At 57.2% G+C, this 25,413-nt stretch overlaps 1 protein-coding gene across 3 annotated transcripts in view; it reads right to left on the bottom strand.

Annotated features, from left to right (window-relative positions):
* ampd3a (adenosine monophosphate deaminase 3a) overlaps positions 1 to 25,413 on the bottom strand; it is an 82,686-nt gene that overhangs the window by 38,710 nt on the left and 18,563 nt on the right. For all 3 annotated transcript variants that reach the window (XM_070899446.1, XM_070899445.1, XM_070899447.1), the window contains exons 4-6: positions 5,638 to 5,803; positions 1,979 to 2,198; positions 418 to 547 (exon numbers count right to left, since the gene is read on the bottom strand). In XM_070899446.1, coding sequence (XP_070755547.1) covers positions 418 to 547; positions 1,979 to 2,198; positions 5,638 to 5,803 — 516 coding nt within the window. The remainder of the gene's footprint in view (positions 1 to 417; positions 548 to 1,978; positions 2,199 to 5,637; positions 5,804 to 25,413) is intronic.

Below are 25,413 nucleotides of genomic sequence, written 5' to 3'. Positions count from 1 at the left end.
TATACCCGTGGCCCCTCGTAATTGACCTCTCCACCAAGGGAAATAGGCCCTTGCCATCCACTATATCCAGGCTCCTCAAAATTTTGTACACCTCAATGAGGTCTCCCTCAGCCTCCTCTGTTCCAATGAGAATAAACCCAGCCTATCTTATCTGTCATAGCTAAGATTCTCCATTCCAGGCAGCATCCAAGTAAATTTCCTCTGCACCCTCTCCAGTGCAATCACGTCCTTCCTATAATACGGCGACCAGAACTGCACGCAGTACTCCAGCTGCGGCCTAACCAGCGTATTGTACAATTTAAGCACAACCTCCCTGCTCTTCCTCCTTGAAAGGGTCACCGGTTTCTCTTCGCCTGCCCCAGGTAATTCCGCTGTGGGGAGGATTGACTTATTTCTCATTATCTCGAGTTTTCTTACCTTCCTGACGTTGTAAAAATCCCGATGAGGCACGCCCTTCAGCTCCCGGAGTTCCGCCATTTCGTTTAACATCTCGTGCAAGTAGAACTTTGAGCCCAGGAAGTTTAGTCTGCGATGGCAGTAGGTTTTCCTGTGAAAGGAGTGCGATCAGATCGGGAAGGCTCACTCTTTGATTGAATGCACAAATATACTTTGGATCCACAAAAAATTAAACAATTATTTTTTTCCTTTGCTAAATGTTCAACCAGGTCCATAGGGGCCGAAAGTGCACCTTTTTTAAGAGCCGTGACCTCCTCAAAGAGGCGGCCTTGGGTCGGTAATGACTCTCCGCCTAGTGGATGAGGAGTAAAGATCGTTTTTGAAATTGCCCTACCTGGGTTTTGCCCGTGCCCCCACCCCGTTGGGCAGGCGTGAACCCCCCACCCCGCGAGAGCGGCGTCGCCCCCCTGGTCGGTGCCACTGACCACTTTCCCCAGCGGGAAGCTGTGTGTGCCTGGGCGGTGCATCCGCCCTTAAAGGGGAGGGCGCACTGTTGTGAACGCCATGTTATTTTATTTGCCGGCCGACGGCCAGGTCGGGCCGACCCTTATGCCCACGGGTTCGGCCGGGTTGCCAACAGGGCGGTCTGGCACCCCCTCTTGGGTGCCAGGCCGCTGGCCCGGCCAAAACCCTCCCTGGTGGCCCAGTGAGTGACACTGAATTGGCTGCAGAGTTCGCAGCGGCCCTCCCCTTTAACTGAGGGGAAGGGACATTATGACGGGTCAGCACGGTGCTGGTGATTGGGCAGGGCGGCCGACCCGACATCCGCCCGGAACACCATCCCGCTTGGAAGGTCGGTAAGTGTGCCCCATTTGGGGCGGGGCTCAATTTGCACTCCTTAATTTAAAATAGTCACATTGCACCCAATGTTCCCTCAAATTTTTATTTTAGGTGCGCGGAATCTGGAATAAAAAAGCTGTTGTCAGTAATGGTGATCGCTCCTGGGCATGACCAAGGTGGCCATTAACCGGTCCAGGCAGCGGGCGGTTGAGGGGGTCGTTCAGCCCGACTGCCTGCCTCTCTTCCGTGGTTACATCCGAGCCAGGGTGTCCCTGGAGATGGAGCACGCGGTGTCCACTGGTACGCTCATGGCCTTCCGCAAGAGATGGGCGCCGGAGGGACTGGAGTGCATCATCACCACCGAAAACAGAATCTTAATTTAATTTGGCAACGTTCCCAGTTAATTTGTTAATTTGAGGGTTCTAGTGCCCTTACAAAAAGGGGGCACTTGATTTAATGTTATTTTAAAATAGTTATAGAGCTGTTTCATTATAAGTGGCTTAACCAGTCACATGATGGTCACAAGACCCAATAAAACCCCAGCCAGTTGGATTCGGAGGATCCATGATGAGGTATGCAGTTGTGAGTCGAGTGGATGAACTGGTAATGTGTAGTATGATTGTTAAACCTTTGATAATAAAGCAACTAGTTCTTAATAGCAATGTGTTGCTATGAATTCTTAAGCAAAGAACCCATGAAGCAAACACATTACACCTGTTATCTCCGTGGAGCCAGAACTTACGTGGGCCCATCAGCAATCAGTGCAAGGACATGACTGAGGTCCAGTGTGAAGGTCTGGAGATCCGGGTACGGAAGACGTTTGGGCTCGGCCAGTTCCAGCATCTCCTTATTTTCATAAACAAAGATGATTCCTTCCTTCATCCTCGCCACGTATTCCAGGTTCTCTGGGGCGTCGCTGAGATCGTACGGATCCTCACCCTCTCTGGGGGCGGGATGGAAATCTGCTCAACATGAGCACACAGTCGTTACTGCAGTTAACCGCTTCTATCAATAGTCCAGCCAATAATAAACATACCTTCATTTCATCCCCGACCCCCTCAGGCAATCAAAACCAGACCAGGAGATCTATCACACAGACCATTCGTAGGTTAACAGTTAAAAGAAGAAGGTATTAGCAGGAGTGATGAGAAGCTTGGTCAAAGAGGGTCTTAAAGGAAGAGAGGGAGGTAGAGAGTTTGAAGGAGGGAATTCTAGAGGCAGGGGCCCAGATGACTGAAGCCACGGCCGCCAATGGTGCATCAGCCCTGGGTCCTGCCTGATAGGACACGCAAGGGGAATTGAGTGGTGGAGGAGCATTGAAGTGAACGGTACAATAAGAGTCGAGAGACAAATTTGGGGTGTTCTGGAGAGAGAAGATGTTGGGGGATATGGGGAGAAGATGGGTTATGAATCCATTTTACTTGCTTTATTTGATACAGCTTTAAGTTCATTTGTGTCAAAGTCACAAGTTGAGGTTTGTGCAGCGTGATTAGTCGGTTAATAGGCTAATGTGTCTGGTTTGCAACTGGGTGACTGGGATTCTGCTGCACGATAAATCTGTAAGTGCTGCAGCAGTTGGATAGTGCCCTAGCCCCCGCACCACACTCACTCACACACACCCCCCCCACACTCACACACCACACACACACCCCTCCCACACTCACACACCCCACACTCACACACACCACCCTCCCCCCACACTCACACACACACACCACACACACACCCCTCCCACACTCACACACACACCCCACACTCACACACACACCCCATACACACACCCCCCACACTCACTCACACACCCCACACTCACCCCACACTCATACACATACCCCACACTGACACACACACCCCACACTCACACACACACCCCACACACACACACTCCCCCCCCGCCCACACTCACTCACACACCCCACACTCACACACACACCCCACACTCACCCCCCCCCACACTCACCCCCCCCCCCACACTCACCCCCCCCCCACCCCACACTCACCCCCCCCCCCCACACACACCCCCCCACCCCACACTCACCCCCCCCCACACACTCACACAGACACACACACCCATACACACTCATCCCCCACACACACACTCACATCCCCCCACACACACACATCCACACCCCTCACATTCACATACCCCCACCCTTCACACTCACACACCCCCACCCACACCCTTTACACTCACATCCCCCCACACACACACCCCACACTCACACACACACCCACACACATACACACACAGACACACCCCACACACACACTCACACAGCCACACGCACACTCATACACACACTCACACCTCCCCCCCACACACACCCTCACACACACCCCCCACACTCACAACCCCCACACTCACAACCCCCACACTCACAACCCCCACACCGACCCCACCCCCCGCTACACACACACACACACACACACACACACGCTCACACACACCTACACACTCACCCACACTCAGACACAACCCACACTCACGCACTCACAGACCCACACACGCACTCACAGACACACACACGCACACCCACACTCACACACACACACTCATCATCATCATAATAGGCAGTCCCTCGGAATCGAGGAAGACTTGCTTCCACTCCTGAAGTGAGTTCTTTGGTGGCTGATCTAATACGAGAGCCACAGACTCTGCCACAGGTGGGACAGATAGTCGTTGAGGGAAGGGGTTTGTCGCATGCTTTTTCCGCTGCCTGCGCTTGATTTCTGCATGCTCTCGGCGTTGAGACACGAAGTGCTCAGCGCTCTCCCGGATGCACTTTCTCCACTTGGGGCTGTCTTTGGCCAGGGACTCCCAGGTGTCAGTGGGGATGTCGCACTTTATCAGGGAGGCTTTGAGGATGTCCTTGTAATGTTTCTGCTGCCCACCTTTGGCTCGTTTGCCGTGATGGAGCTCCGCATTGAGCACTTGCTTTGGGAGTCTCATGTCTGGCATGCGGACAATGTGGCCTGCCCAGCAGAGCTGATCAAGTGTGGTCAGTGCTTCAATGCTGGGGATGTTAGCCTGGTCGAGGACACCAATGTTGATGCGCTTGTCCTCCCAGGGGATTTGTAAGATCTTGCGGACACACACATACACTCACACACAAACTCACACACACACTCACACTCACACCCTCACACATCCACATACACACACTCACTCACACACACTCAAACTCACATCCACACTCACACACACTCTCATACCCACATCCACACACACACTCACACACACACTCACTCACCCCCACACCCACACCCACCCCCACACACACCCACATTCACCCATACTCCCACACACACAGCCCACACACACACACAGACACACCTCACAAACATCCCACAAACACACACTCATACACCCCACATGCACAAATACATCCCCTACAGACATACACTCACACACACACTCACAGACACATTCACACACATGCCCCACACACACAAACCCTACCCCCACCCTCCCCTCAACACGCACATACACACATACACCCCAAGCATACCACCCATCCCCCACACACCACACACACCTTTATTAGCTGAGGCATAGAATACAAGAGCAGGGAGGTTATGCTTGAACTGTATAAAACTCTAGTTAGGCCACAGCTGGAGTACTGCGTGCAGGTCTGATCACCACATTACAGGAAATATGTGATTGCACTAGAGAGGGTACAGAGGAGATTTACAAGGAAGTTGCCTGGACTGGAGAATTTTAGCTGTGAGGAAAGATTGGATAGGCTGGGGTTGTTTTCTTTGGAACAGAGGAGGCTGAGGGGAGACTTTACTGAGGTGTATAAAATTATGAGGGGCCTAGATATAATAGATAGGAAGGACCTATTTCCCTTAGCAGAGGGGTCAACAACCAGAGGGCATAGATTTAAAGTAATTGGTAGGAGGTTTAGAGGGGATTTGAGGGAAAATGCTTTCACCCAGAGGACGGTGGGGGTCTGGAACTCACTGCCTGAAAGGGTGGTAGAGGCAGAAACCCTCACCACATTTAAAATGTGCTTGGATGCGCACTTGAAGTGCCGTAACCTGCAGGGCTATGGACCAAGAGCTGGAAAGTAGGATTAGGCTGGATAGCTCTTTGTCGGATGGCACGGACACGATGGGCCGAATGGCCTCCTTCTGTGCCGTAAATTTCTATGATTCTGTGACACATACACATGCACTCAACACATACACGCAAATACTCAAATATGCCACCCCCCCGCCACACAAACACGCACCCCCACCTGCACTCAGACCCTCACACTCACGCACCCCATACACACACTCAAATCTCACAAATACTCACACACACCCCCACATACACACTCAAATACTCACAAATACAGGCAGACATGAACACCCTCTAAAATACATACTTTCACACTACAATTCCAATCCCCTTACCTGGTAGCACTTCATCTTCCTCCAGCCACCGATCATTTTCGATTGACCGCAGATACTGTCCTGTTGTCCTGGGGAATACCTGATAGGCGAGACGCATGTACTTCTCTCGGATGAACAAGGCTTTGATAAGTCCCCTGGCAGCATGTTCATAGTCCTCCACAGTGATCTGGGTCAGGCAATATGGGAATCGTTATACACACATAGGCTGTTCCACACACCCTTCCCCCTCTCTACACCCTCACTATGTCACAAGCAAGACTCGACTTCTAATCCCAACTCCTTTCTCAGCAACTTTTTAAATTATTCGTTCTCGGGACGTGGGCACACTGGCAAGGCTGGCATTTATTGCCCATCCCTAATTGCCCCTTGAGCAGGTGGTAGTGAGCCGCCTTCTTGAACCGCTGCAGTCCGTGTGGTGATTTTGTCGCAGCAGTTTGTTACAACTGAGTGTCTTGCTGGGCCATTTCAGAGGGCAGTTAAAATCAACCACATTGCTGTGGGTCTGGAGTCACATATAGGCCAGACTGGGTAAGGACGGCAGATTTTCTTCCCCAAAAGGACATTAGTGAACCAGATGGGTTTTATAACAACAATCCGGTAGTTTCATGGTCACAATTCCAAATTTATTTAATGAACTGAATTTAAATTCCCCAGCTGCAGTGGTGGGATGTGAGTTCACGTCTCTGGATCATTCGACCAGTAACAGAACCACTCTGCTACCGTTCCCTTAGTGAACCTCATCAACAGTGGGAGTCCTCACCTCTACCAGTCTGTCTCAGTTTAGGAGGGCCAGAGACGGGCTCACTCCCCTGTACTGATATTAAGTTAGATTGAATAATGAGCAGATAAAATGGAAGTACAATAAAATAAATCAGAATCAGGAAAAACATCTGTTGAATTAAAACGATCGGTTATCAACTTGCTTGGATTAGACTATGTTATATGTTATTATGGGATGGTACCAGGGCTTCTGTTGTTTTGGTTACCAGGGTAACAGAGGTATCTGGGGGTGGATCTGGTGTTTGGGATTTGGTTGAGATGCCTGTATTCGTCAGTAAATTGTCTCAGCAGGTTTCATGATGTCGCGATCAGTCCGATGTGAGACAATAACCCCCGTTGGGTTTGCAGACTGGAGGGACGGAGGGACAGAGGGAGGGGCAGGTCCACAATCTCCATAATCCGACCCATCAGACATCTGCTGTTCACACCTCATCTACTGGAGGGGGACATCTGGTTAAAAGCTCAATTACCCTACTCTGTGAACAGACCAAAAAGTTAGGAATATAACTGGGCACCAGTCCTGGGCACCCACTGCGAGCAACTTCCCCCCATTCCCCACTGCCCCCATTCCCCCTTCCCTCCTGTGAGCAACTCCCCCATCTCCCCACCCCCTTCCCTCATCTTCCCTCATTCCACCACCCCCTTCCCCCATTCCCCACTGCTCCCATCTTCCTCATTCCTCCTTCCCTCCTGTGAGCAACTCCCCCATCTCCCCATCCCCTTCCCTCATCTTCCCCCACCCCCTTATCCCATTCCCCACTACCCCTATCTTCCCCATTCCCCCTTCCCTCCTGTGAGCAACTCCCCCATCCCCCTGCCCCCTTCCCCCCTCCTCCCATTCTCCCGCCCTCTTCCCCCATTCCCCCATCTTCCCCCAATCTCCCACCCCTTCCCCATTCACCTCCCCTTCCCCCATTCCCCCGCTCCCTTCCCCCATTCCCCCGTCCCCTTCCTCCCATTCCCCAAGCGCTACTCCCTATTCCAGCTACTTGGAGCCAATAACCCACATTTTGTTTTCAGCAAACTCAACTGGAAGTTATTGACGAGTATATACAATTTAGCACTCTTGTTAATTTTTGGGAAAGTATTGTGTTAATTGTTGGTTATTCAATGCATTCTTGCATAATTATCTTACTTGTAAATAAATTGGACCGTACGTTTTAATCTGAACTTGTACTAACCATCTTCTGTAATGGACGAGGGGATGTGCGAGTACCCCTCGGAATGTCCAGAGCACAATGCCCATGTAAAGCAGTGCTTGTTACTCTGTATTCATGGCATAAGGAGGGTGCAAACTTCAGTCCATAACAACATTAAAACAGGAGCAGGAGTAAATCACACAGTCCCTCGAGCCTGTTCCGTCATTCAATAAGATCATGGCTGATCTTCTACCTCAGTTTACCGCCCATCCCCAGATCCCTTGATTCCCTTAGTGCCCAAGAATCTATCGATCTCTGTCTTGAATATACTCAAAGACTGAGGCACCACAGCCCTCTGGGGCAGAGAATTCCAAAGATTTACCACCCTCTGAGTGAAGAAATTCCTCCTCATCCTGGTCCTAAATGGCCGACCCCTTATCCTGAGACTGTGACCCCTGGTTCCAGACTTCCCAGCCATGGGAAACATCCTCTCAGCATCTACCCTGTCAATCCCCCTCAGAATCTTATGGGCTGGATTTCCCGGTCCTTTGCGCTCTGGGTCTCGCGTGAATTGGGGCAGTGAGGTCTCCTGCGTCCGGTCGCGATCCTCGGGTCAGGTTTTGTGGAAGCGCGGAGCAGCACCGCCGGGGAGCGCTGTGCCGGGTGTGCCCATTACCCACCTCTTGCTGTGACACCGGTGCGAGTTTTGACTTGAAGCCGACCCGTCCGCCTGAGATCGCGCCTTGCACTGACCGCCAGGAAACCGGAGCGCTCCAGCCATGGCAGTGGCGGTGAGGAGGGTAAAGGTAAGTGCCAACATTTGCTCTTTTAATGTGTTTAGCGATTTGTGTTGTGGTGGCGTGGGCAATGTTTTCGGAATGTTTTTATATTTTTCTAAGTTTCACCCCCGCCCCCAGGCCTCTCTCGGAGCGCACAAGGCCCGGCACGCTAGTTCATGAGTTTCCTATTTTTGTGCCTTGAAAGTTGTACAATACCTCCCTTTGACCAGCGCCCCCTGACGCAGGGCCCAGATGGCGAAAATTCCTCACTAAAGCGCAAACTATTCCCGGCCGGTAACTTTGCCGCCCCGCCTCCGTTTTCGCCCCGAAAACAGAAAAGCCTAAAATCCAGCCCTATATCTTTCAATGAGATCCCCTCTCATTCTATTAAACTCCAGACAGTATAGGCCCAATCTACTCAATGTTTCCTCAGAGGACAACCCTCTCCCTGGAATCAATCCAGTGAACTTTTGTTGCACCCGCTCTAAAGGCAAGTATATCTTTCCTTAGGTAAGGAGACCAAAACTGTGCACAGTACTCCAGGTGTGCTGACCAAAGCCCTATATAATCTGTTTTTAGTGATGTTCGTTGACGGATAAATATTGGCCAGGACACCGGGGATAACTCCCCTGCTCTTCTTCAAAATAGTGCCGTGGGATATGTTATAACCGCCTTAGAGGGCAGACAGGACCTCGGTTTAACATCTCATCTGAAAGACGGCACCTCCGACAGTGCAGCGCTCCCTCAGTACTGCCCCTCCAACAGTGCAGCACTCTCTCAGTACTGCCCCTCTGACAGTGCGGCGCTCCCTCAGTACTGCCCCTCCCACAGTGCAGCACTCCCTCAGTACTGCCCCTCCCACAGTGCAGCACTCCCTCGATACTGCCCCTCCGACAGTGCAGCATTCCCTCAGTACTGCCCCTCCGACAGTGCAGCATTTCCTCAGTACTGCCCCTCATACAGTGCAGCGCTCCCTCAGTACTGCCCCTCCGACAATGCAGCAGTCCCTCGGTACTGCCCCTCCGACAATGCAGCATTCCCTCGGTACTGCCCCTCCGACAGTGCAGCATTCCCTCAGTACTGCCCCTCATACAGTGCAACGCTCCCTCAGTACTGCCCCTCCGACAGTGCGGCGCTCCCTCAGTACTGACCCTCCAACAGTGCAGCGCTCCCTCAGTACTGTCCCTCCGACAGTGCAGCGCTCCCTCAGTACTGTCCCTCCGACAGTGCAGCGCTCCCTCAGTACTGCACTGGGAGTGTCGGCCTGGATTATGTGCTCAAGTCTCTTGGGTGTGGCTCGACCCCACGACCTCAGATGTGAGAGTGTTAACAACTCAGCGATTATACATGATTACAAGAGTTAGTGCATGTATTGCATGGTAATCAGGATTTAACCGTACTCTACACTTTACAAAGCAGTAACATATCGTCACAATTGTGTCACGCAAACATTGTTTTCTATAGTTTTGTACTATTTCTGTCCGATAACAACAACTTGCATTTATATAGCATCTTTAACGTAGTAAAATGTCCCAAGGCGCTTCACAGGAGTGCTTATCAAATAAAATGTGACATCGAGCCACATAAGGAGATATTAGGGCTTGGTCAAAGAGATAGGTTTGAAGGAGTGTCTTAAAGGAGGAGAGAGAGGTAGAGAGATGGAGAGGTTTAGGGAAGGAATTCCAGAGCTTAGGGCCCAAGCAGCTGAAGGCACGGCCACCAATAGTAGAGCAATGGAAATCGGGGATGCTCAAGAGGCCAGAATTGGAGGAGCACAGAGATCTCTGAGTGTTGCAGGGCTGGAGGAGGGCACAGAGATAGGGAGGGGTGTAGGGACTGAAGGAGGTTACAGAGATAGGGAGGGGTGTAGGGCTGGAGGAGGTTACAGAGATAGGGAGGGGTGTAGGGCTGGAGGAGGTTACAGAGATAGGGAGGGGTGTAGTGCTGGGGGAGGTTACAGAGACATAAGAACATAAGAACATAAGAACATAAGAATTAGGAACAGGAGTAGGCCATCTTGCCCCTCGAGCCTGCTCCGCCATTCAATAACATCATGGCTGATCTGGCCGTGGACTCAGCTCCACTTACCCGCCCTCTCCCCGTAACCCTTAATTCCCTTATTGGTTAAAAATCTATCTATCTGTGACTTGAATACATTCAATGAGCCAGCCTCAACTGCTTCCTTGGGCAGAGAATTCCACAGATTCACAACCCTCTGGGAGAAGAAATTCCTTCTCAACTCGATTTTAAATTGGCTCCCCGATATTTTGAGGCTGTGCCCCCTAGTTCTAGTCTCCCCGACCAGTGGAAACAACCTCTCTGCCTCTATCTTGTCTATCCCTTTCATGATTTTAAATGTTTCTATAAGATCACCCCTCATCCTTCTGAACTCCAACGAGTAAAGACCCAGTCTACTCAATCTATCATCATAAGGTAACTCCCTCATCTCCGGAATCAGCCTAGTGAATCGTCTCTGTACCCCCTCCAAAGCTAGTATATCCTTCCTTAAGTAAGGTGACAAAAACTGCACGCAGGGGGGCCTCACCAATACCCTGTACAGTTGCAGCAGGACCTCCCTGCTTTTGTACTCCATCCCTCTTGCAATGAAGGCCAACATTCCATTCGCCTTCCTGATTACCTGCTGCACCTGCAAACAAACATTTTGTCATTCATGCACAAGGAGGGAGTCCGTGTTCCATGTTTTTATTGAATGCACGAGGTTGCAGCCCCTGTTCCACTATTTGAAGGGGCTGCTCCTGAAATTCTGGCTGCACTTCAGTCCCACTCTCCTGATCTTTGGGCACCCTGTGCGGAGGGGAGCGGGTAGGTCCGAAGGCCTCCTCGTAGGACTGCTCCTGGGCACGGCCAAGGGTGCCATCAGCCGGTCCAGGCAGCGGGCGGTCGAGGGGGTCGTTCAACCTGACTGCCTGCCTCTCTTCCGCTCTTACATCCGGTCCAGGGTGTCCTTGGAGATGGAGCACGCGGTGTCCACCGGTACGCTCGCGGCCTTCCGCGAGAGGTGGGCACCGGAGGGACTGGAGTGCATCATCACGCCCGGCAACCAAATTTTAATTTGATTTTACGTTTTTTAAGTTTAATTTGTTTTAATTGCCGGTGCTTTTAGTGTCCCCCTTCCCTTTTATAGGGGGCACTGGGGAAAATTGTGAATTTAGTGCCCAAAAAAAAACCAAAAAAGAAAAACACAAAAAAAAAAGGGGGGGAAAAAAAGGGCCTTGTAAATGTCTGGAGTGTCACCCAGGTCGGGTGGCACCGTTTAATGTTTTTATGTTTTGCAGGTAAACTCAAAAGAGTTTCATGCACAAGGAACCAATCGTGGAGCAGTGGAGGCGTGTCCTGCACAGTTGGAGCTGTGAGCAGTGAGGAGAGCAGCTATCAACTTGAGCTCCTGCCTGGAGAGCCCTGAGACCAGCCCAGGAAGAGAAGGAAGGAAGGGGCTTCACCACCACTTTTACCCAGAGGGAGAGGAGGAGAACAGAAAACTTTGAACAACTTTACCATTTCTGCAAGGAGTTGGAGAGAGGGGGAAAAACCAACAACATCCAGTGTGGAAGGAGGGAGACTCTACACTTTCTACAGGTGGGTGTGGGTGCATTTCCCAAACAGACTTTGTTGTATCGGTGGGGGGAGGAAAGAAGACCACTGAGGGCCGGAACATCGCGGGGGGTGTGTGTGTGTGTGGTAGTGTGCGTGGGGGCCGTGCTTACAACTAGGCCCCCCCCACAATTGGAACCCCCCCCACCCCCCACATTTGCCTAGCCTGGGATAGCTGGAGCTACCAGGCTGAAGTTTCTTTAAATCACCAATTAACATCGTTAGGAGTGTGTGCCTGGTGGCTCTAGCTACCCCAGGTGAAGACGTCTTCTCCCCCCACCTGAAGACCAACCCAAAGACTGTGCTTGTGTGTTTTGCCATCTGGGGAGTGCACCCACCCACAGCTGCGAGGGAAGACCTGCCCTCGCAGCCCCGCCCCCCTCCCCCTTCCCACCCCCCTCTCTCTTTCTCCGTTACTCTCTGTTTCTCCCCTCTCTCTCTGAGAGCCCTTTCTTCCTAATTTAAAAAAAAAAACAATTAAGACAACTGAGCAGAGGGAGCAAGGCCCCTCCCCAATTACCAACTAGGGGAGAGGTGCCTCATTAAGAGCTCCTCTGCTCAGTCAAACCAAACGAGGCCAATCAAGACCATTAAGGCCTGTGACTTTGGGGTGGGTGTGGCCCTTAAAGGGACCCCGTGATGGCGACCCCATCCACGCCGGTGGCAGGGCCAGCGAAGACGTATGCGCAGGTGGCAACCGCTTCCACGGCTCCTCCTGCGCCACCCGCTGCCCTGCCACCTTTCAGACTTATAACCAGGAAACACGGGGTCAAGAGCTACACTCACCCCACAATGAGCATTGAGGAGTGCGTGCGGGCGATGGCTGGGGTAGTCAGCCCCTCGGCCATTGTCGCGGCCTCCAAGATGTCTGGGAAGGCTGTTTTCTTCCTGGGGTCGGAGCGGGCGGTGTCCCTGGCCCTTGAAAAGGGGCTCACGGTGGGCGGGACTTTCCTGCCGGTGGACCCTCTCGAGGCCACCGCGCAGAGGGTCATCATATCGAACGTCCCGCCCTTTGTTCCCGCTGGGCTCCTCCTCCCTCACCTACAACAACTGGGGGAGGTAAGGTCGGGGATCAACCCCATACCGCTCGGCCTCAGGGAGAGCAGCCTGCGCCACGTGTTCTCCTTCCGCCGCCAGCTCTTTGTCCGGCTGGCGCGGGAGGAGACGACGGAGGGGTCTTTTAATGTGGTGCACGAGGGGACTGCCTACCGCGTCTTCTGGACGTCGGACGGCGTGCGGTGCCATGCCTGTAGGGAGGTGGGGCACATTCGCAAGAACTGCCCCGCCTCCAAGGCCGCCAAACCACCAAAGGCGGCCAAGGCTGACGCCGCCGCCACCCCTCCCCCTAGTTGCGTCCGCGTACCGGGAGCCATAGGTGCGCGGGCATCGTCGGAGGCCTTTGTTTTCGGGGCCTCCGGCGGGGGGGAGGGAGAGCGTCCGAACGGAAGGAAGGCGCGGAAGAAGACGAGACATCTAGAGGCGGGTCCCCTCAGTGCGCCGGAGAGTTTGATCACCGCGCTCAGCCCAACCCAGTCACCGGCGAGCGCGTGGTGCCCCGAGCCCGTGCCCGAGCCCTTGAATAACACCACAGAGGGGCCCGGGCGCGGGAAAGGAAAGGAAAAGGGGGGGGCGGAGCGGGAGGCCTCGGCAGACATGGGGGTCTCCCTGACTCCGCGCGCCCCCAGGAACAAAAGGAGGCACGGCTCCGATGAGACGGAGGGGGAACAACATCCCTCCGTGGAGGAGTCGGTGCCCGCCGCGTGTCCCGCGTCCCCCACCAGCGCTCCCAAATTGCGCTGCAGGCGCGAAGAGTCTGTCCCCGGGGAGGGTGAGGCAGTCGAGGCTGCCCAGCCGCTGCCTCCTGGGGATGGGGTGGAAGATCTGCCTGTCGTGGGGGGAGTGGGGCCAGCGGAAGAATGCATTGCCGCCGGGCCGGGCGTCCCGGGGACTGAGGCGGGCGGGGCCGAAAAGGCCGAACCTGAGCCCGCCCAGCCAATACCCAACTTCCCCCGGGAGTCGCTCGACCCGGCAGAAACACAATTTACTGATTTTAATGAAACTGTAGATGCTGGGCCGGGGGGTGGCAGCGGGGAGGGGGAGGAACACCCACCCTCGCCCCTTACTTTGGAGCTGGTGCACTTGGGGAGCCTGGGGATTTCCTATGGCCGGGTCTCTCCTTGTTCCCCAGTTCCTGGGGCGGAGGGGGAACCCCTTCCGCTGTCATTTCCCGACCCAGCACCATTTTTAAAAGAGCCCAGTGGGGACTCCTCTGCCGACGATCCTGGGGGTGGGATCGGGGCAGAGCCAGGGCCGGTTGGAGCGGCCGGTTCATTTGCCGTACCTTGTGCGGTCGATGGGCCGGCTGCTGGCGGCCACCTCCCGGAGGAGGACGGGGACTCGGTGGGGGACGCGGGTGAAGACCTAGAGACCACCGCCAGCGAGGCGGTGGATCTGCTCGCGGCCGCCGCCGAGACCATCCTCATTCCTGCACGGGAACTCCGGGACATTTTGGCCCAGAGCCGGGGTCGCTGCAACCAAGCCCGACTGGCCCTGGAAAAATGGTCCGAGCCAGAGCTGATCAAGGGGTCCGTCCGCGCCGCCGTCAAAACCTTGGCCGCGGGCGGGCCCTTGACAAAGGCGCAACAGCTTGAGCTGCGCGAGCTCGAGGGACTCCTCGCTGGGCTGCGGAGGGAGCGGAGTTCAACAAAAGACTCCGCTCCCTCCCCCACAATAGGTTAAGGTAGAGGTTGCACTATGCTTTTGCCATGAAGATAACCATAGCCAGCCTCAACATCAACGGCGGCAGAGGGGCACGCCGTAGATTTGACAATTTTTCGCTCCTGCGGGAGGGGAAATATGCGGTGTGCTTCCTGCAAGAAACCCACACCGTTCCGGGAGACGAAGTCACGTGGCTCCTGGAATGGCAAGGAGAGGTCCGCATGAGCCACCTCACCGCTATTTCTAGTGGGGTGGCCATCTTGCTGGGCCCACATTTTCAGCCGGAGATCTTGGGGGTCGAGGAGCCCGTGCCAGGCCGCTTGCTGCACATAACGGTTCGCCTGGGGGACGTGCCGCTCCATCTCGTGAACGTGTACGCCCCTCAGCCCGGCCCGCAGCAAACGCGCTTCTTTGAAGAGGTGTCCGCTCTTCTTGGCTCCGTCGACGTCGGCGACTGCATTGTCCTCGGGGGGGGATTTTAACTGCACCCTCGAGGCGAGGGACCGCTCCGGTGCCCCGCAGTGCATGACGGCGATGGAGAAGTTGAGGGACCTGGTCGGGTCCTTCGACTTGGTGGACGTCTGGCGAAATCTCCACCCCGACTCCAGCGCCTTTACTTGGGTGAGGCCTGGAGTAGGATGGTCTAGAGTCGACCGCCTTTACGTGTCTCGGGCGTACGTTTCCTGCGTCCCGGCGGCCTCCATGCGGCCGGTGCCGTGTTCGGACCACCACCTGGTGTGGGCGGAGCTCGCTTCGCTCCGCGCGAGGACGGGGTCCGCGTACTGGCACTTTAACAACCGGCTGCTGGAGGACGTGCGGTTCCAGGACTTGTTCCGTCGATTCTGGTCCGACTGGAGAAGGAAGCAGGGGGGCTTCCCCTCCTTGAGGCTATGGTGGGACGTGGGCAAGGCTCACGTCCGCGTCTTCTGTCAAGAGTACGCGAGGGGGTCGACCAAGAGGCGGGCGGCCAGAGTCGGGCGCCTAGAAAAAGAGGTGCTCGACCTGGAAGCCCGTCTCGGTCAAGTCGTCCAGGACCCGGCCCTGCGGACGGTGTACGAAGCGAAGAAGGCCGCGCTGAAGGACCTGCAGCTCGTCGGGTCCCGAGGCGCGTTCGTGAGGTCGCGGATCCGGTTCCTGCGGGATCTGGACCGCGGCTCCCCCTTCTTCTACTCGCTGGAAAAAAGGCAGAGTGTCCGTAAGCAGCTCTTGACGCTGCTGGCCGACGACGGCTCTCTCGTCTCGGATCCGGAAGGCGTCAACAACAGGGTCCGTGAATATTACGGGGCTCTGTTCTCTCCGGATCCGTCCAGCGAGGAAGCGCGTAGAGTTTTGTGGGAGGACCTGCCGAAGGTCAGCCCGGAGGGCGCCGAAAATCTGGAAGCTCCGCTAAGCCTGGCGGAGCTGACCGGTGCCCTCGCCCGTCTCTCGAGGGGAAAATCCCCGGGGCTGGACGGGCTGACCGTGGAGTTCCACAGGGCGTTCTGGGACGTCCTGGGGAGCGACTACGCGCGGGTCCTGGGGGAAAGTCTGGCGACCGGGGAGATGCCCCTCTCTTGGCGCAGGGCAGTCATCGTCCTGCTGCCTAAGAAGGGCGATCTCCGCCTCCTTAAGAACTGGCGCCCGGTCTCCCTCCTCAGCACGGACTACAAAATCTTCGCCAGGGCGATGTCTGCTCGCCTTGGTGCCGTGCTGGACCACATGATCCACCCCGACCAGTCCTACACGGTCCCGGGCCGGACAATCCACGATAACATCCATCTGGTCCGGGACCTCATCCATTGTTCCCAGGAGGCTGGTCTGTCGGTCGCCTTCCTATCCCTCGACCAAGAGAAGGCGTTCGACAGGGTGGATCACGACTATCTGCTCGGAACTCTGCGCGCTTTCGGGTTCGGGACGCATTTCGTCGCCCGGATCCGACTTTTGTACGCCGCCGCGGAGTGTCTGATTAAGGTTAACGGGTCCTTGACGGCGCCCCTTCGCTTTAGGAGAGGGGTGCGCCAGGGATGCCCCATGTCCGGCCAGTTATATGCTGTTTGCGTGGAGCCTTTCCTGCGCCTCTTGCGGACGAGGTTGACGGGACTGGCTCTGCAAGGGCCGGGCGTGGAGGTCGTCCTCTCGGCTTACGCCGATGACGTGCTCCTCACGGTAGAGGATCCCGCTGACCTGCGGAGGATGCGTGAGTGCCAGGAGATTTACTCGGCCGCGTCCTCCGCCAGGATCAACTGGGAGAAATGTTCCGGACTCCTGGTGGGTCAGTGGCGGGTGGACTCCCTGCCGGAGGAGCTCAGGCCTTTTGCCTGGAGCATGACCCATCTCCTCTATCTGGGAGTCTACCTTAGCCCCGACGAGGGAGCCTGGCCGGCGAACTGGCAGGAGCTGGAGGCCAAGGTCGCCGCTCGCCTAGGGCGCTGGACAGGACTGCTCCGAGTGCTGTCCTACAGGGGTCGAGCGCTAGTCATAAACCAGCTGGTGGCCGCAATGTTGTGGTACCGGCTGGTCACTTTGACCCCTCCCCCTGCGTTTGTCGCCAAGATACAGAAGAAGCTGGTGGACTTCTTCTGGAACAACAGGAAGCACTGGGTCTCTGCCGCGGTCCTGAGTCTCCCGCTTGAGGAGGGCGGTCAGTCGTTGGTGTGCGTCAGCGCCCGGCTCGCGACTTTCCGTCTTCAGACCCTGCAGAGATACCTTTACGTCGAGCCCCCTCCTAGGTGGTGCGCTCTGGCGAGGTATTTCTTCCGCCAGCAGCTCGACCTCAATTATGACACGCAGCTCCTGTTTGTGAACTTGGGGGGTGCCAGGACCGCCCTCCGGGAGCTGCCTGTCTTTTACAGGGAACTCATCAGGGTCTGGAACAAAGTCTCCACCAAGCGCAGCTCTCCGCCGGCTGGAGTGGCGGCCGTCCTGCAGGAACCGCTGCTCGGGAATCCGTACCTCCACGGCCGAGGTTTTATGTGGCGGTCGGAAGAGAGGGCTGTGGCTGGTGAGGTGACCAGGGTCAGGGACCTGCTCGATGGCGGAGGAGCGGGCTGGATGGCGCCAGACACGCTGGCGCGGCGCCTAAATTCTGCCAACGTCCGCCACGCGGCCGATGCCATCGAGTCGCTAAAAACAGCTCTGGGCCCTGACTCCGTTAGGTGCATCGAGGAGGCTCAAGCACGTGGGGAGATCCCGTCCGAACTGACCCCCGTCCGGACGGAATTCCTCATCGGCGCCAAACCCCGGAACCTCCCTCGGGGGCCGGCGCCTCACAACTTGAGCCGCCTCGGGGAAATCCCCTCCGTGCCTTTCAGTTCCGCGCGGAGGGGTTTCCTGTACGGGCTGCTCCTGCACACCCTCAACTTTGCCATCCTCGCCGGCCGTCCGGACACGCCATGGCGTACCATCTTGCCGTCCGGAGGAGGCGGGGGTCCCCGATGGAGGGCACTCTACGCAGGGGTCCTCCCACTATTCATCGGGGACTTGGCCTGGAGGGTGGTGCACGGAGCAGTGCCGTGCAACAAATTTTTAAGCCGGTTCACGGACTCCCAGGCCGCCTGCAATTTCTGCGGTCTGGAGGAGTCCGTGTTCCATGTTTTTATTGAGTGCACAAGGTTGCAGCCCCTGTTCCATTATTTGAAGGGGCTGCTCCTGAAATTCTGGCTGCACTTCAGTCCCACTCTCCTGATCTTTGGGCACCCTGTGCGGAGGGGAGCGGGTAGGTCCGAGGGCCTCCTCGTAGGACTGCTCCTGGGCACGGCCAAGGGTGCCATCAGCCGGTCCAGGCAGCGGGCGGTCGAGGGGGTCGTTCAACCTGACTGCCTGCCTCTCTTCCGCTCTTACATCCGGTCCAGGGTGTCCTTGGAGATGGAGCACGCGGTGTCCACCGGTACGCTCGCGGCCTTCCGCGAGAGGTGGGCACCGGAGGGACTGGAGTGCATCATCACGCCCGGCAACCAAATTTTAATTTGATTTTACGTTTTTAAGTTTAATTTGTTTTAATTGCCGGTGCTTTTAGTGTCCCCCTCTCCTTTTATAGGGGGCACTGGAAAAAGGAAAAATTTGATTTTAGTGCAAAAAAAAACACAAAAAAACCCAAAAAAACCAAAAAAGGGCCTTGTAAATGTCTTGTGTGTGTCATCCAGGTCGGGTGGCACGGATACATGTTTTATGTTTTGCAGGTAGACTCTAAAAGAGTTTCATGCACAAGGAACCAATCGTGGAGCAGTGGAGGCGTGTCCTGCACAGTTGGAGCTGTGAGCAGTGAGGAGAGCAGCTATCAACTTGAGCTCCTGCCTGGAGAGCCCTGAGACCAGCCCAGGAAAAGAAGGAAGGAAGGGGCTTCACCACCAACTTTTACCCAGAGGGAGAGGAGGAGAACAGAAAACTTTTTTTAACAACTTTACCATTTCTGCAAGGAGTTGGAGAGAGGGGGAAAAACCAACAACATCCAGTGTGGAAGGAGGGAGACTCTACACTTTCTACAGGTGGGTGTGGGTGCATTTCCCAAACAGACTTTGTTGTATCGGTGGGGGGAGGAAAGAAGACCACTGAGGGCCGGAACATCGCGGGTGTGTGTGTGGAAGTGTGCGTGGGGGCCTTGCTTACAACTAGGCCCCACACACAATTGGAACCCCCCCCACCCCCCACATTTGCCTAGCCTGGGATAGCTGGAGCTACCAGGCTGAAGATTTTTTCTCATTTACCCAATTAACATCGTTAGGAGTGTGTGCCTGGTAGCTCTAGCTACCCCAGGTGAAGACATCTTCTCCCCCCACCTGAAGACCAACCCAAAGACTGTGCTTGTGTGTTTTGCCATCGGGGGAGTGCACCCACCCACAGCTGCAAGGGGAGACCTGCCCTCGCAGTTTTCCCCCCCTCTTCCCACCCCCCTCTCTCTTTCCCTGTTGCTCTGATTCTCCCCTCTCTCTCTGAGAGCCCTTTTCCTCCCAAATCAATTAAAAAAACAACAAACAATTGAGACAACTGAGCAGAGGGAGCAAGGCCCCTCCCCAATTGCCAGCTAGGGGAGAGGTACCTCATTAAGGGCTCCTCTGCTCAGTCTAATCAAACGAGGCCAATTAAGACCATTAAGGCCTGTGACTTTGGGGTGGGTGTAGCCCTTAAAGGGACCCCGTGATGGCGACCCCATCCACGCCGGTGGCAGGGCCAGCGAAGACGTATGCGCAGGTGGCAACCGCTTCCACGGCACCTCCTGCGCCACCCGCTGCCCTGCCACCTTTCAGATTAATCACCAAAAAACACGGGGTCAAGAGCTACACTCACCCCACAATGAGCATTGAGGAGTGCGTGCGGGCGATGGCTGGGGTAGTCGGCCCCTCGGCCATTGTTGCAGCCTCCAAGATGTCTTGGAAGGCTGTGTTCTTCCTGGGGTCGGAGCGGGCGGTGTCCCTGGCCCTCGAAAAGGGGCTCACGGTGGGCGGGACGTTCCTGCCGGTGGATCCTCTCGAGGCCACTGCGCAGAGGGTCATCATATCAAACGTCCCGCCCTTTGTTCCCGCTGAGCTCCTCCTCCCTCACCTACACCAACTGGGGGAGGTAAGGTCAGGGATCAACCCCATACCGCTCGGCCTCAGGGAGAGCAGCCTGCGCCACGTGTTCTCCTTCCGCCGCCAGCTCTTTGTCCGGCTGGCGCGGGAGGAGACGACGGAGGGGAACTTTAATGTGATGCACGAGGGGACTGCCTACCGCGTCTTCTGGACGTCGGACGGCGTGCGGTGCCATGCCTGCAGGGAGGTGGGGCATGTTCGTAAGAACTGCCCCGCCTCCAAGGCTGCCAAACCACCGAAGGCGGCCAAGGCTGGCGCCGCCGCCACCCCTCCCCCTAGTTGCGTCCGCGTGCCGGGAGCCGTAGGTGCGCGGTCATCGTCGGAGGCCTTTGTTTTCAGGGCCTCCGGCGGGGGGGAGGGAGAGCGTCCGACCAGAAAGAAGGCGCGGAAGAAGGCAAAACATCAAGAGGCGGGTCCCCTCAGTGCGCCAGATAATTTGACCACCGCGCTCAGCCCAACCCCGTCACCGGCGAGCGCGGGGTGCCCCGAGCCCGTGCCCGAGCCCTTGAACAACACCACAGAGGGGCCCGGGCGCGGGCAAGAAAAGGAAAAGGGGGGGGCGGAGCGGGAGGCCTCGGCAGACATGGAGGTCTCCCTGACTCCGCGCGCCCCCAGGAACAAAAGGAGGCACGGCTCCGATGAGGCGGAGGGGGAACAACATCCCTCCGCGGAGGAGTCGGTGCCCGCCGCGTGTCCCGCGTCCCCAACCAGTGCCCCCAAGCTGCGCTGTAGGCGAGAGGAGTCTGTCCCCGGGGAGGGTGAGACAGTCGAGGCTGCCCAGCCTCTGCCTCCCGGGGATGGCGTGGAAGATCTGCCTGTCGTGGGGGGCGTGGGGATCGCGGAGGAATGCATTGCCGCCGGGTCGGGCGTCCCGGGGACTGAGGCGGGCGGGGCCGAAGAGGCCGAACCTGAGCCCGCCCAGCCAATACCCAACTTCCCCCGGGAGTCGCTCGACCCGGCAGAAACACAAATTAATGCTTATTATGACACTGTAGATGCTGGGCCGGGGGGTGGCAGCGGGGAGGGGGAGGAACACCCACCCTCGCCTCTTGCTGTGGAGCTGGAGCACTTGGAGAGCCTGGGGATTTCCTATGGCCGGGTCTCTCCTTGTTCCCCGGTTCCTGGGGAGGAGGGGGAACCCCTTCTGCTGTCATTTCCCGACCCAGCACCATTTTTAAAAGAGCCCAGTGGGGACTCCTCTGCCGACGATCCTGGGGGTGGGATCGGGGCAGAGCCAGGGCCGGTTGGAGCGGCCGGTTCATTTGCCGTACCTTGTGCGGTCGATGGGCCGGCTGCTGGCGGCCACCTCCCGGAGGAGGACGGGGACTCGGTGGGGGACGCGGGTGAAGACCTAGAGACCACCGCCAGCGAGGCGGTGGATCTGCTCGCGGCCGCCGCCGAGACCATCCTCATTCCTGCAAAGGAACTCCGGGACTTTTTGGCCCAGAGCCGGGGTCGCTGCAACCAAGCCCGACTGGCCCTGGGAAAATGGTCCGAGCCAGAGCTGATCAAGGGGTCCGTCCGCGCCGCCATCAAAACCTTGGCCGCGGGCGGGCCCTTGACAAAGGCGCAACACCTTGAGCTGCGCGAGCTCGAGGGACTCCTCGCTGGGCTGCGGAGGGAGCGGAGTTCAACAAAAGACTCCGCTCCCTCCCCCACAATAGGTTAAGGTAGAGGTTGCACTATGCTTTTGCCATGAAGATAACCATAGCCAGCCTCAACATCAACGGCGGCAGAGGGGCACGCCGTAGATTTGACAATTTTTCGCTCCTGCGGGAGGGGAAATATGCGGTGTGCTTCCTGCAAGAAACCCACACCGTTCCGGGAGACGAAGCCACGTGGCTCCTGGAATGGCAAGGAGAGGTCCGCATGAGCCACCTCACCGCCATTTCTAGTGGGGTGGCCATCATGCTGGGCCCGCATTTTCAGCCGGAGATCTTGGGGGTCGAGGAGCCCGTGCCAGGCCGCTTGCTGCACGTAACGGTTCGCCTGGGGGACGTGCCGCTCCATCTCGTGAACGTGTACGCCCCTCAGCCCGACCCGCAGCAAACGCGCTTCTTTGAAGAGGTGTCCGCTCTTCTTGGCTCCGTCGACGTCGGCGACTGCATTGTCCTCGGGGGGGATTTTAACTGCACCCTCGAGGCGAGGGACCGCTCCGGTGCCCCGCAGTGCATGACGGCGATGGAGAAGTTGAGGGACCTGGTCGGGTCCTTCGACTTGGTGGACGTCTGGCGAAATCTCCACCCCGACTCCAGCGCCTTTACTTGGGTGAGGCCTGGAGTTGGATGGTCTAGAGTCGACCGCCTTTACGTGTCTCGGGCGTACGTTTCCTGCATCCCGGTGGCCTCCATGCGGCCGGTGCCGTGTTCGGACCACCACCTGGTGTGGGCGGAGCTCGCTTCGCTCCGCGCGAGGACGGGGTCCGCGTACTGGCATTTTAACAACCGGCTGCTGGAGGACGTGCGGTTCCAGGACTCGTTCCGTCGATTCTGGTCCGACTGGAGAAGGAAGCAGGGGGGCTTCCCCTCCTTGAGGCTATGGTGGGACGTGGGCAAGGCTCACGTCCGCGTCTTCTGTCAAGAGTACGCGAGGGGGTCGACCAAGAGGCGGGCGGCCAGAGTCGGGCGCCTAGAAAAAGAGGTGCTCGACCTGGAAGCCCGTCTCGGTCAAGTCGTCCAGGACCCGGCCCTGCGGACGGTGTACGAAGCGAAGAAGGCCGCGCTGAAGGACCTGCAGCTCGTCGGGTCCCGAGGCGCGTTCGTGAGGTCGCGGATCCGGTTCCTGCGGGATCTGGACTGCGGCTCCCCCTTCTTCTACTCGCTGGAAAAAAGGCAGAGTGTCCGTAAGCAGCTCTTGACGCTGCTGGCCGACGACGGCTCTCTCGTCTCGGATCCGGAAGGCGTCAACAACAGGGTCCATGAATATTACGGGGCTCTGTTCTCTCCGGATCCGTCCAGCGAGGAAGCGCGTAGAGTTTTGTGGGAGGACCTGCCGAAGGTCAGCCCGGAGGGCGCCGAAAATCTGGAAGCTCCGCTAAGCCTGGCGGAGCTGACCGGTGCCCTCGCCCGGCTCTCGAGGGGAAAATCCCCGGGGCTGGACGGGCTGACCGTGGAGTTCCACAGGGCGTTCTGGGACGTCCTGGGGAGCGACTACGCGCGGGTCCTGGGGGAAAGTCTGGCGACCGGGGAGATGCCCCTCTCTTGGCGCAGGGCAGTCATCGTCCTGCTGCCTAAGAAGGGCGATCTCCGCCTCCTTAAGAACTGGCGCCCGGTCTCCCTCCTCAGCACGGACTACAAAATCTTCGCCAGGGCGATGTCTGCTCGCCTTGGTGCCGTGCTGGACCACATGATCCACCCCGACCAGTCCTACACGGTCCCGGGCCGGACAATCCACGATAACATCCATCTGGTCCGGGACCTCATCCATTGTTCCCAGGAGGCTGGTCTGTCGGTCGCCTTCCTATCCCACGACCAAGAGAAGGCGTTCGACAGGGTGGATCATGACTATCTGCTCGGAACTCTGCGCGCTTTCGGGTTCGGGACGCATTTCGTCGCCCGGATCCGACTTTTGTACGTCGCCGCGGAGTGTCTGATTAAGGTTAACGGGTCCTTGACGGCGCCCCTTCGCTTTAGGAGAGGGGTGCGCCAGGGATGCCCCATGTCCGGCCAGTTATACGCCGTTTGCGTGGAGCCTTTCCTGCGCCTCTTGCGGACGAGGTTGACGGGACTGGCTCTGCAAGGGCCGGGCGTGGAGGTCGTCCTCTCGGCTTACGCCGATGACGTGCTCCTCACGGTAGAGGATCCCGCTGACCTGCGGAGGATGCGTGAGTGCCAGGAGATTTACTCGGCCGCGTCCTCCGCCAGGATCAACTGGGAGAAATGTTCCGGACTCCTGGTGGGTCAGTGGCGGGTGGACTCCCTGCCGGAGGAGCTCAGGCCTTTTGCCTGGAGCACGACCCATCTCCTCTATCTGGGAGTTTACCTTAGCCCCGACGAGGGAGCCTGGCCGGCGAACTGGCAGGAGCTGGAGGCCAAGGTCGCCGCTCGCCTAGGGCGCTGGACAGGACTGCTCCGAGTGCTGTCCTACAGGGGTCGAGCGCTAGTCATAAACCAGCTGGTGGCCGCAATGCTGTGGTACCGGCTGGTCACTTTGACCCCTCCCCCTGCGTTTGTCGCCAAGACACAGAAGAAGCTGGTGGACTTCTTCTGGAACAACAGGAAGCACTGGGTCTCTGCTGCGGTCTTGAGTCTCCCGCTTGAGGAGGGCGGTCAGTCGTTGGTGTGCGTCAGCGCCCAGCTCGCGACTTTCCGTCTTCAGACCCTGCAGAGATACCTTTACGTCGAGCCCCCTCCTAGGTGGTGTGCTCTGGCGAGGTATTTCTTCCGCCAGCAGCGCGACCTCAATTATGACACGCAGCTCCTGTTTGTGAACTTGGGGGGTGCCAGGACCGCCCTCCGGGAGCTGCCTGTCTTTTACAGGGAACTCATCAGGGTCTGGAACAAAGTCTCCACCAAGCGCAGCTCTCCGCCGGCTGGAGTGGCGGCCGTCCTGCAGGAACCGCTGCTCGGGAATCCGTACCTCCACGGCCGAGGTTTTATGTGGCGGTCGGAAGAGAGGGCTGTGGCTGGTGAGGTGACCAGGGTCAGGGACCTGCTCGATGGCGGAGGAGCGGGCTGGATGGCACCAGACACGCTGGCGCGGCGCCTAAATTCTGCCAACGTCCGCCACGCGGCCGATGCCATCGAGTCGCTAAAAACAGCTCTGGGCCTTGACTCCGTTAGGTGCATCGAGGAGGCTCAAGCACGTGGGGAGATCCCGTCCGAACTGACCCCCGTCCGGACGGAATTCCTCATCGGCGCCAAACCCCGGAACCTCCCTCGGGTGCCGGCGCCTCACAACTTGAGCCGCCTCGGGGAAATCCCCTCCGTGCCTTTCAGTTCCGCGCGGAGGGGTTTCCTGTACGGGCTGCTCCTGCACACCCTCAACTTTGCCATCCTCGCCGGCCGTCCGGACACGCCATGGCGTACCATCTTGCCGTCCGGAGGAGGCGGGGGTCCCCGATGGAGGGCACTCTACGCAGGGGTCCTCCCACTATTCATCGGGGACTTGGCCTGGAGGGTGGTGCACGGAGCAGTGCCGTGCAACAAATTTTTAAGCCGGTTCACGGACTCCCAGGCCGCCTGCAATTTCTGCGGTCTGGAG

Source organism: Pristiophorus japonicus, chromosome 14 (genome assembly GCF_044704955.1).
Source record: "Pristiophorus japonicus isolate sPriJap1 chromosome 14, sPriJap1.hap1, whole genome shotgun sequence".
Taxonomy (NCBI): Eukaryota; Metazoa; Chordata; class Chondrichthyes; family Pristiophoridae; genus Pristiophorus; species Pristiophorus japonicus.
The sequence above is the reverse complement of the archived record's forward strand: the minus strand, read 5'-3'. Positions and strand labels throughout refer to the sequence as shown.